We start from the raw sequence: 13,131 nt of genomic DNA, 5'->3' as shown, positions 1-13,131 counted from the left end.
AAGTTTCCATAATGAGGATTGAGTTTATATCCTTTTTTTAATTAAGGAAAGACAACCCTCACTACACACACACACACACACACGCACAAATAAAAAGCCAAGAGGTGAGATCGAGGCGTAAACTGGTATTGGACTAAGCCAGTAAGTACTGCTTCTCAGTCCTCAGTTCTCTAGGTTGGGAGTTTTCCTTTTGCTATTTTCATTCTCTTCCAAATCATTTTTCAGTGATCTTTAACACAAATTTCACCTTTACTTCTTGTTCAAAATACTTCCATGACTATCATGAATACTATTGGTTGAACATTTTAAGGCATACAAAGTCTCCCGTGATATGGTACCTGTTCATTTTCCCATTCTGTACCCTGCATCTAGGCTTTTACAAAATATACCACCATGACTTCATGCCTCTATGCTATTGCTCATGCCATGGCATCCCTTCTGGGGTTTTCCCCCCTTTATCTACTTAGTGAACTTGCGTCCTTCAATATAACACAGCTCAACATAATTCTGTGCTTAAACTTTACTGAACGTGCACAAGGAACTTGATCTTTCTTTCTTATTTTCCCCATTTTATTTTCCTGTTGCATTTGGGCAACTTTCATGGCACTAGTTATTTTATTAATTATTTGTATAAACTAGTATGAGCCTATTTTGTTTAGCTTTCTATCACCAAGAGCCGTGAAACACTTTGAAATCAAATAATGTTCATACGTGAATATATTAAGTAAGCGTGAAGACTTAAATAAAACTTTGTTCCTAAAAAAAATCCTTACCCCAACTCTAGCACTAATTCTGTGTGATTGAATTAGTCAATTCAATCATTTTATGTCATCTTTTCTGTTATGGGAAGCCCTAGGAATGAGTCTATTGCCTTTATTCCTTGGCCTGCTTTGCAAGGGTGTGAAAGAACAATGCTGCAGTACTTCCTGTTCTACATAGTCATGTGACTTAAGCAAGAGCATGTGCCAGCCAATGAGGTCCCTTGACGGCCTGGTTAAACATGAGATTGAACGGTGAAGTGAATCACTTTTTATTCATGTTGAAATATGAATGCTAAAGTTTTGAAAATTTTATATATAACATTTTAATAACTAAAAAAAAACTTGACTTAGGAATAGTGCTTATATTAAAATGAGTGTTTGTCATTTCATGAAGTTTTTACAAATTTAAGAGGCATAAGAGGGATATAATAGTTCACTTTGCTCTAGTTGTGTTTTACTTGATATTACTGGTTGCTTTAGCTTTGAAACACAGAACAATGCTATAGTAAGAATGTAGTATACTACTCTATTAACTCAAAACATATTGTATATTTGTGGAGGAAAGTTTATTCTAACATTCTTTTTATGAATAGTAAAAATGCTACTTGTAGGATGCTCTGATTTTTACTTTTTGTAAAAAGAACCTTGTCTTTTTACTCCAGCAGAAAATGGCAAGGGTTCAGCTTTCTTTGGGAATCTAAAATCTCTTATGAGGCATATTAGGTATCACATGTGACACAAGTAAAAGCCTATGATCCTTAGCATCTTGAAAGTTGCTACTCTTTAGGATAAGGTTGTCCATGATGTCAATGTCATTCCATTCAGCTGCATAAGCAATTCCTTTGATGGATGGCTGGTTTTCTACAACCCCAGCATTATTTTAGCTGGAGAAGGTAGTATTTGATGTGTTGCAATTTGTGCTACATGCCCATGGAACATCTTTGGACATTACCTCAGGAGGAGGGGTTAAGAGAAGGAGGAGCTGTGGCTGAAGACATTTAATGGCAGAATGAATGAAAATTCAAAGATCGCTGTGTAGTCAGCCTTAAACACTGACTGCACCCCCTCCCAGATTTCTTTTACATTAACTAAAAAAAGTCTTATCACACAATCTCATAAAATATATGTAATTTCATTTAATTTTAGTCATAAATCATCTTCAAAATGACGAGGATTTTGACAGCTTGCAAAGTGGTGAGGACAGTGAAGACTGGTTTTGGCTTTACCAATGTGACTGCACACCAAAAATGGAAATTTTCGAGACCTGGCATCAGGCTCCTTTCTGTCAAGGTAATACCCATATTGATTGTTTCTGATAAAATAGTATGGGGTAGAGTTTAGCCGTGAAGCAAAGGTGTCCCTTACAAAGCAAATACAGTTTTGAATATAGCTCCGAAGTACTAATGTATTAATATTTCCTTTACTATGGAACCTACTGAGTTAGCAAATGCTAGTTTTTATCTTATCTGAGTAAAATGACAGTAATTTTTACCCAACATAAAGAATGATGACAATTCCTGTGAACATGTAAAATGTAAGTGCACTTCTTGGAAAAGAAACATCTTCTCTTTCACAGATAGCTTTCTGTGCCTAGATACTATTGCTTACAGTTTGGATTTTAAAAAATGGGGCTGCTCATATGTGTGTGAGCCACACTATGGTATATAGTGTGTTAAGCTCTGTTCTGTAAAAAGGGCTTACTGAAAAGTTCTCTTTTGAAATATCATTAAAAAAATTTTTTTAAATATAATTAGAAAATATGTGGTTTTGATATTTGCAGGTCATCATGTAGACACTGCTTCAGCTTTTTCCTTTTCCTTCTGGCTGTTTTTTTGGACAGGCCAAATTTATTATTTTCATTTTGTAGAGTAATACATGGAGGCAGATAGCAGCTGATAATTCTCTCCCTCCAGAGGTATCTATAATTGAGGGGGCAAGCCCAGGAAAGAAACATTAATTGCCCTTCTTCCTGCCCCCCAGCATTGAATTATGAAATTCCTGTAGGAACCTCTGCTCCTTCCTATAACTTTATGAAGACGTTCATTATCAGAGAAACCTGAAATTACTCCATAGGAACTTTGCCAATGAAAATAATCTTTAGTGACTATAAGTTTAAGCAATCATATTATCTTTAGATATATTGCTTCTTTAGTAGTAAAAGCTGTAAAATTTGAAATAGAAAAAACAAAAGAAAACCTCTGTTGATGTGAAAATGGGATCTCATAGTTTGGAGTGTTGTGCTTATACTTTGTATGCTCATTGAGTTGACTAAGCTTCTATTGTTTCAGTTGCTCAAGTCAGGATTCAGTGGGGTTTTGGTTCTGACACCTGCAAGGCCAAGGAATACTCATAGATTCTTGTGGACACCAGGGATAGGAATGGGAAAGGAATGGGAGTAAAAGAAAAGGAAGAGAGATGGAGACAGGGAGAGGGGGAGGGGAGAAGTGTGAGGGATGGTGGGGGAGAGGGGAGGAGAGGGAGGGAGGGAGGGAGAGAGAGAGAGAGAGAGAGAGAGAGAGAGAGAGAGAGAGAGAGAAACAAGCTCAAGATCCCAGGAAAAAGGAGGAAATACATATAGTAGCCTTAGTGGTGTGTTAACAACGTCAGTCTTTAACATTGAGAAGATGCTAACAAGAGGGTAGGAAATTACCATTTTAAATTAACAAAACCAGAAAAGAAAATGTCTTTTATGTGGTTATATATTCAAATATATCCAAATTTACTCTTTTTAGATGGATATTTAAAGATAGTTGAAATCATTAGGATGTAGTTACATGTGGCCATAAAGGGCACTGAGAACAGTCACTAAAGGTTAGTGGCATTATGTCTAGTTATAGACATTTTCTTGAATTTAGTTTCATTATAGAAAAAGATGGGAAAGCCTAACTAACATCAAAGACATTGTAACTAGATGTAAACTATGAGAATTTATTGTTAGTAATACCTCAAGTGTACTCATGTATCAGCTCAGAGAAAATCAATAGTAATGAAAGTTATCCCCTATGATTATATGTGCCACCTAATACTTCAAAGTTAGGTGACTTGGAATATCTTCTTGTCACTCTGTGAGAAGGCAGGTATGTAGGTAAGGATAGGCGCATCTTCATCAGACACCAGAAACCGTGAAATTGAGTGAGTACTGACTTAAAATGGCGGAGATATGATTGAGATTAGAATCCAATTCTCCAAGATCACAATAAGTCCATACAACCACCACCACAATCACAACCACGACAAAATGGTCTAATTATGTGGATGGATTACTGTGAAAGCAGTTCTAGCTCATGGTGACAGATCTGTTTCAAGGGTCTGTCACAGTGCACAGCTAAGAATGACAAATTTGTAGGAGGACTAAGCCATCATTTCATGGTGTAAAAGCCATTACTCACATTCAATCATTACTGGCCAGAGTTTTGGAGGAATGCCAAGCACAAAAAATAGAAGTTCTTGAACTTCACAATAGTGAATTAAAATTCCATAGAGCAGCCCAAGGGGACTTGTGTTATTATTCACTTATTTTAAATAGTCCTCTACCTACTTTTCTTCCTGCCTTCACTTTAAAAACTCAACTGTCTTAGAAAAATATAGCCAAATTTACTATTTTTAGATTGACATCATATTTTAAAGACAGTTAAAATCATTAGGATGTAGTTACATAATGGTCAGTGAAGGGCACTGAGAACAGTCACTTTAAAGGTTAGTAGCATTATGTCTAGTTATAGACGGTAAATGGATTGTGAAAGACACCCTGTGGTCACATCTATAATCATTGCCCTGTAAATTGGGTTGCTTTTTCGACGTATTTAGAGGTCGCTTTTCCTCTCTCTTTGATACAGACAGAGAGGGTGGGTTTGGCAACAGCAATGACGCACTTATAATTTTATGTGGCCCTTCCCTGGGTATTTGTCGGTGGCTAATATTTATAGAGTGCCTTGTCAATTGACACAGTTGTATTTTACTTACAGGAAAGAGGAAATAATTTCAAGGTTCTCTGTATTTTAAAGAAAGTTGATATCAGGGGTATAAATGATCAACAACCATAAAATTGTAAATACTAAGAAGTTTTAGAGACCATAATCTTTTTCCATTAGTATTGAAAAGGTTCAGTGCTCATTATTACAAGTTGCAACAGTATAGTGCGATATACCCTGGATGGGGCACAAAAAGATCTGGATTCTAACCCCTGTTACGCATTTCCTAATGCTCTGATCTTGGACAAGTCACATGTTCTCTGAACCTAAGTTTTGTCATCTGTATAGTGGAAATGATGACTGATTTACTCGAAAAAGTATGTGATTGTCACACATGAACAATTTTTAAAAATCTTTAAAGTTTTAAATTTAAACCATTAAACTGAATGTTTTTAAGCAAAAACTGGATATTTAAAAAAAATTCCATTCTATACAGTAGGAGGAGTTAGTAGAGGGTTATGTCAAAGGGTCCTTATGTTTTTCAAGTTGTTGCAATGACAAGGTATTTGATAAGAATTCTCAAATATTTATAATAATGATTTGTTCACCTTTGCCTTATATTAAACATCTCTAAGAAGATATTTCTTATAATAAATCAGACTCAAGGAAAATGAAGCAAATAATCTTTTTTTTTTTCAGTATGGCAAATTTAATTCCAAAAGGCAGAATAGACACCATAATAACCTATTTCATTCATTCATTCATTCATTCTTTTATTCATTCGTTTATTCTTTAGTAAACATGAAACCTCTACCATGGGAGTATACAGGAAGAATGATAAATAGAAGTAAGTGGGAAGAGGATAGTCTCTGATTTCAAGAAACTTACAGACTTAAGAATTCTGAGTTCTCAAATCTGGGAAAGTCATCAAGACTAAATAGTTTTATTTTTACTTGTAAATGAATTTGGAAATCAAAGGTATTAAATTGTAAAGGTTAAGTTCCCTATGAATAGAAAAGTGTTCAATAAGTACTCCTTCTAACATTAATCCATTCATTTTTTAACAATGGTGACCTGTGTTATAATTAAGCTAGGAACCTAACAATCTAAGTGTCCTCTCTGATACTTCAGCTATGAATAAGCACTGGGAGTCATTATTTCTTTTGAAAGGCATTCATTTTGTAAGATTTTATATTCTGATTTTGACATAGAAGTATCTATTCAGTTCAGTCTTAAGGAGCTAATGTCATTTGATTAGAAATTGGCAACTATAAAAACTCCTACAATTAGAATCATTTACTTATATTGTAGTAGCTTTATAGATATTCACAGGAAATATAACTCATTATTATATTGGAGCTTCTGTACACATTAGATGTAAGAGTGGGGATAGGGTTATCACACACTTTTAAAAATAACTATTTTATTGGACTTTTACTACATATAGACATATTTTTAGGACTGGATTTCATCTATGGCAATCTACATTTTTGAAATATTAATTGGGTTCAGTCCCAAATAAGCTGTTGCAGAATTAGTTTGCCTGATGGACAACTTTACATATTTTTGGCGTGCAATATTTCTCTAATTGGGAGATGGCCTTTCTTTTGAATATTTTTATTTTCTCCATTTTTTATATCCCCAATTTTCTAAAATATAGATTCATTTATTTGTTACCAACAATGCCTCAAAATTATGTGCTTCTTGACATAAAACCCTTGAAAAAACTATAGGTTAAATGTCATAGACTAGGTTAAGTGAGTGAGATAGACACCTGAGATGCAAAATTTAAGGAGGCTGTCACTGTTAGTGTCATGGAGTACCTCTTTGGGTGTTAGGCCCTAAGCACATCACTCAGTACCCCAGTCCCAGCTTTGGGTCGGAAGCTAAGCATTCTGGCTGTAGAACTGCCTAAGGGACTAGTACTAATCTTGACCTATGCTTTCCTCTCCCTCATTCCAATTTGCTCATGTCTAGCCAGACTTTCTGATGATCTAGAGGTGACATTAGGTCTTATTGCTATGGAAATGGAGACTATTCCTCTGCCTTTACATCTCTATTAGATTTTCTTCGTATTTCCAACTTGTTCCAAAAATTGAGGGGTGCTGTAGAAAGTTTTCAATATCTCTTATGCAATGGTCATGCTAGAATTTACTTCGAGCCTTCAGGAGGAGTTTGGTATGCTATACTGACTGTCCTTGATGTGACTCGTAGTTCCTGGGGCATTTGCAATGAACGGAGGCCCGAAGAAAGCTGCACGGGCCAAGGTCAAAGTTTGCGTTAGGCTCCTCAGCCCTAGGGATCTTTAGCTTCCATTTGATTTTCTTCATGTGATCTAAATGAGTTTAACTTATAAAAATATTTTCAAGGCTACTCTGTTTTCTTTTTATTTTTTTCAACTTGTTAAATGCTATACATTGATCTTTTAAATTTCACAGGGAGGTAATTGACTAATTTGAAGTTCTCGTAAATGAATCAGTAGGGTTGCTACATTACTAAAGAATTTTTCTAAGTTTCTTCTATAATGCAGAATGAAATATAAGACCATTTTAATTTATCACCATAGAGTAAAAATTAGCTTATGATATGTAGGTTCCTCCAGGATTCTGAACAACTTGCCACATAGCAGATGCTCAGTAAGGCATATTAATAACCCTACACTTTATGAACATACTTGGTAATGAAGTTTTTATAAGTGCTATATTTCATTTACAATGAGAAATCTTATTAGAATAAAATGATTCATGAATCTAAATCTTTTGTTTATTAATGTTCAAACATAAAATACTCGAGTAAATTAACCTTGTGATTTTGTCCCCCTAATATTGGCTTATGTTTAACCAAAGACCGATGACTTAATATTAACTTAGAATGTTTGTAAGATTATTAACTTAGAATGTGGTAAGACCTAATTGATTACTGCTGTTACAGTGCTTCAAAATTTTGAAGTGTTAGGCCTTGTAACTGCAGAGAAGTCTCATGAAATATTTCAAAGACAAATTGTGCTGAAATTCTAAATTTCAAATATCCGTATCTTAATAGTATAACTCCAACAATAAAAAAATAAGATTTCATTTACTTGATTGTAACTTTTTACCATATTATCTACACAATAATTACCCGAAATAAATTCTGGCTTTAGGCTTTCTACTTTCCAGCGCTTAGTTCAGATTTATTTTTTAAGAGGATGAGTACTGAGGCGTACTAATAGCTAAGAAACATCAGGTAAGCCAGAAGGCAAGTATGTTATATAGCTTTAGGCCTTGGTGAAAATGGAAAAAAAAAACATGTGGGGCCTCTACTTTTTCTGATGTGCAAATAATTTACGTAGATAAATGATTCAACAGCAATACAGCAATCCCAGAGTAAATTATTTTCATTTTTACTACTAGCTTAAGGGGATTATTGACTTTATAATGGTGTTTTTTTTTTTTTTCCCAAACCTTTTATGAAATCTGTTGCTGAATTAGCTTAAGGCTTTACATCCAGAACATTTTAGTGGTGGAGTCTCTTATCCAGGAGAAGAAACATTTCTGTTCTTCCTATTTTACAGAAGTGTAAGTGCTGCAGTTAAAACAAGGACACATGGTTGCCTGTTTTTGTACATAAAACAAAATAAACATTAGCAAATCTGGTTAGAATTTTAATTAGGCTTCAAACAACAGATGGGTCTTTTTAATTTGAAGTTTTGTTATTGTACTTATATATCTGATGCCATAGTTGTTGTTTAACCTGGCTTCAGAATGTTCTAAGTCATTTCTTCTGCTGTTATTTTATTGCTTACTCACGAGCTCATTTACATACTGAACATTATCGCAATACAACACAAATTTAATTTTTCCTTTCCTTTTCTTTTTTTGAGAATAGGTTATTTAAATCAAAGAATAAGTAAGGATTCTTGCTTTATATGGCTGTCAACAATTCTACAAATAGGACATTTTAGGGCAATGCTGTTTATAGTTGACATATTTCTTCCACTTCAACCTAAATATTGTCATGTGTTTGTAACATAACATGCTGTTTTTCAGTTTCAATGTGTTTCTTTCTCTTATAGTCCTGTAAGTTCCACATATACAAAAACCTAATGCAATTTTAGGCTGCAAGAAAAGTCTCATTTTGACTTGTTTTCCGTCTTGATATAAAAGACCCAAAGAAAACTGGTTCAAAGTAAAGGATCGATATCCTTAGAGTTAGTTCAGAATGCTGATGGGTTGGAAACAATACATGAACAATGAGTAGATGATTTTTAATAGCATAATACTGAATGCAAAGGAAAACCTAACAATAATGATAAACACTAGGCTGCTTCAAAAACTTTTATAGATTAAATTATAAATTATGTTTGAGTTTTGGCTGTTACTTCCTAAGACTAAGCCCTCTAAATCAGTTTAGCATAGCACCAGGGACACATGTTCAAACCCTTTTCAAGGGGAATGTAGCTGTGTGACTCTCATTAATAGCTGTTGCATTATTCCTATTCTGGAAAAGACTTTGAAACATCTACCCTTTTAAACTGAATCTCAAACTGAGAGTATTAAAGTGAGAAATTGGAGTCACTTCTTTGTGGTCCCATAAAGCTAATCAATCATCTTACTAAGAAAGGAAAATAGACCCATAAATGTAGCCTTACAGTGAATTTTAATTGTGAGGAAAATTTAAAACCCCTAAAAGAGATGAGATGTTTAGAGAAATTTCAGATCTTGAAGTATTCTCTTTGGTAATATCATTAGAAAATTGAAATATTGTATGACAATGGTGAAACAATAATACCAACATCCACAGCAGACAAACAAACAAATAGCCATTGAGAGTTTATTGGAATTTCTACTTATATGTAACCCCCCCTCACAAAAATGTATTTTCATTAAAAATGACTTATAACTTGTGAAAGAATCCTCAGACTTTACAAATATTAAGAATTGCAGCATTAAATTTAGTTTAGAATGCTCATTGTAAAAGTAATTTAAGAATGGGGACCGGGCGTGGTGGCTCACACCTGTAATTCCAGCACTTTGGGAAGCCAAAGCAGGCGGATCTCTTGAGGTCAGGTGTTTAAGACCAGCACAGCCAACATGGTGAAACCCCACCTCTACTACAAATACAAAATTAGCTGGGTGTGGTGACACAAGTACCTGTAATCTCAGCTACTGGGGTGGCTGAAACAGGAGAATTGCTTGAACCTAGGAGGCAGAGGTTGCAGTGAGCCAAGATTGTGCCACTGCACTCCAGCTTGGGCGACAGAGAGATTTCATCTCAATAAATAAAGAAAGAAATAAAAAATAAAAGTAATATAAGAATGGAGATCATATAGTTATTTTTGTAATTCAGTTTAATTTAGAAATAGGAGTACTAAATACAATTATAAAGTAAGATTAAACATGGAGCAATTACATATACACAGGAAAATTCAGTTTTAGTCCTAAATATTGTGTGTGAAAAAATCTACAGTGTTACGAATCTTCCTCCAATAAATTTGCAGACAAAAGAAACATTTAGTATTACTAGGCCGTAGAGACTAGTAATTTAATCTTTAATTTTTAAATTCATATGAAGTAACAAGAGAACACAATTTTTCACTACTTATTTTATAACCTGATTGACTCGCAGATTCACAATACCTGTAGGCTCCAGACTAAAAAATGCCAGACTGTTAGTGGAAACTAGCCTTAAGGCATTTTTCTTGATATCCATATTAGCTACAATCCCTGGCCTATTTCTTTGGGGTATGTTTACATGTTTTATGAATATAACTACATGGGTGGGAGAAGAAAAACATACAAACATAATTCCAAAAAGGTGGAGATAATGTTATTAATTGTAGCCACAATTTAAACATATTGGTTCAAAAATTTAAACATATTTGTGTGTTTTATGAGATTCAAACAAAATCTCATAAAAACGTAAGATTTTTAGAAAGTACAGAAAAATCTCTCTTTCTCTCTGTATGAATTTTATTTTAGGCAGTTGCATGCTAAACTTGTGCTTAGTTGTTCAAATTAAGTGAATGTTCACATGTGGCCTCCACTCTTGAACATCAGGTAACCTGGAAGTAACATTAACTTTGGCATAAAAACTTTGATCATTTGGTTTAAGTACCTAGCATGAGTTAGGTTCTCTGTAAACAAATGCTGAGATGATGTTTGGGGAGCATGCTGTCTATTAGGGATCAGCCTCTGTGAAGCTTCAGAAAGTAGAACTGGACAGAGAACTAAACTGTAATGCAGTTTTGATAAAGCCATGGCCAACTGGATAGGAAGCTGTTGCCCACCAGACTTCCCTGGACGGGACCTGAGCCTTTATATCTGGGCCTGACTCGGTCACTGGCCATGGGGTATTCCAGGAAGGTCATGGGGCAATGCAGCCCTCTACAGCTGAGACAGACCCTGAACAATTTGACAGCAGGAGATGGTTTGCTGACCTCACTCCTCACAGCAGGGCAGCAAGTCTTTCCATTATTAATATGAATAATTATCTATGTTATCTAGAAATTGAATCCTCTATCACTGGGGAAAATGGAGGGGGGATGGAGAGGTAGATCTCCTTATTCATCACAGCATCTAGGGTTCTAACAATCTTCAAAGCTTGAGAACTCAAGGGCCTAGGATCAGTGCAAATTGTTCTCAAAACCTGCTGGTTCTCATCAGACTTTAATGACTCAAATAATTAATGACTTGACATTTCACTCTGACAATTTACAGATTTATAGATAGGTAGTTCTTGGTTGACCTGGGCCTGTTGTGGCTTATCCATGGCAATTTTGAATTAAGGCTCTTATAATAAATTTAAATAGATTTCATGCCTAAATTTCTTTTCTTCTTTTTTCTTTTTGAGACAGAGTCTCACTCTATCACCCAGGCTGGAGTGCAGTGGCGGGATCTCGGCTCACTGCAAGCTCCGCCTCCCAGGTTCACACCATTCTCCTGCCTCAGCCTCCCAAGTAGCTGGGACTACAGGCGCCCACCACCACGCCTGGCTAATTTTTTTGGATTTTTTAGTAGAGACGGGGTTTCACCGTGTTAGCCAGGATGGTCTCCATCTCCTGACCTCGTGATCCACCCGTCTCAGACTCCCAAAGTGTTGGGATTACTGGCGTGAGTCACCGCGTCAGGCCGCTTAAATTTCTTTTTATCCTCACTTAAGAAATTGGAAAGCAGAAATAAAAGTAAGCTTAGAAAAAGAAAAAGAGGTTATAAGTCAGACTGGATTCAGAAACTGCTGCTCCTCCAATTGCTAGTAGAATGATCTTTACTTCTCTGAGGCTCAGTTAGCTCGTGTAAAATGGAGATTTCGATGTTACCTACATCTTTTTTTTTGTGTGTGTGAAGATTAGATAAGAAAACCCACTAATGGCTTTAAAGATAGTATTCAGTACATTCATGTTAACTATTATTAAGGATGTCATAGGGAATTGATCAGGATGGAGTTCTTGGTGACACAACATGCTCCCAAACCCTACTTTTTCAACATAGCTTCATAATTCTATTTGAAGTAAGATACATTTCCCAGAACAGTATAAATTTATTATTCAAATCCAAATTCTCAACTTATTTGTACAACTGCATATAGACTTTAATAAACATAGATAAGTATTTATGCAACCCAGTTTATGTCTTAATAGGTTATCAGTAAAGTAATGGCAGAAGGTAGAAATAGGATAGTGACAGGACAATCTACTTCTACCAGACATGCTTAAGAAATGTTAATGCTTTACTTTATCCAAATATCAGTATTACAGTTTTTATTAAGGGAGGCATTTTAACATTTGAACTCACACTAGAGAAAGCTTAAAGTATACATTATCTTTAGTTACTATTTCCAAAATTAATTATACCAACATTTATTGAATGCCAAAGATGTACCAGGATTATACATAGACCTCAACAACAAAAACAATAAAAATATAATAGCTTTGGTATTTTTAATAGAGGGAGAAAATGGGATAATTATTAGTTATAACATAGTTGGGGACTTGGTATAGAAATGTAATGTTGTCAGCATGAAACCACATCAGTGAATTAAAACAAATTTATTGCTGACATACAGTAAAATTTGGCAAGCATTTTAGATGAAAAGTAAAGGAAGAAAAAGAGAATGCTTGGGTTATATATACTTAATGCAGCTTTATTCTTTTTCCTAGTGATGGAGGATTAGATTTCTACATAACATAGATAATTATTAATATTAATGATAGAAACAATTCATGAGGAAACCTAAAGAATGACATTTAGAAATCACCTTTTAGGGTCTTCTTTTGAAGACATTACTTATATGACACCTGACTGGTAGATGAAAGCCTAAGGGTACCATTTGGGCAGTAATTGCCACCCAGCCTTAACTCATTCCTTACTTTCATCTTCTATCTTTTAGCATGAACTATACCTGTGTGAAATATTTGTCTTTGCTTTCAAGAGAAGATGAAAATTGGTAAAATAACCAGAAGTCAGTGAGCATCAAAGAAT

The 13,131-nt window shown here is 34.8% G+C and overlaps 1 protein-coding gene across 1 annotated transcript in view; it reads left to right on the top strand.

Moving 5' to 3' along the window:
* Nucleotides 1-1,913: 1,913 nt before the first annotated feature.
* CPS1 (carbamoyl-phosphate synthase 1) overlaps nt 1,914-13,131 on the top strand; it is a 117,797-nt gene continuing 106,579 nt past the window's right edge. The window contains 1 exon segment of the mRNA XM_050751434.1: nt 1,914-2,051. Within this exon segment, the coding sequence (XP_050607391.1) occupies nt 1,926-2,051 (126 nt within the window). The 5' untranslated portion in view covers nt 1,914-1,925.

This window comes from Macaca thibetana, chromosome 12 (genome assembly GCF_024542745.1).
Source record: "Macaca thibetana thibetana isolate TM-01 chromosome 12, ASM2454274v1, whole genome shotgun sequence".
In the NCBI taxonomy this organism is placed as follows: domain Eukaryota; kingdom Metazoa; phylum Chordata; class Mammalia; order Primates; family Cercopithecidae; genus Macaca; species Macaca thibetana.
Note: the sequence above shows the minus strand (reverse complement) of the source record. Positions and strands in the feature narration are given on the sequence as shown.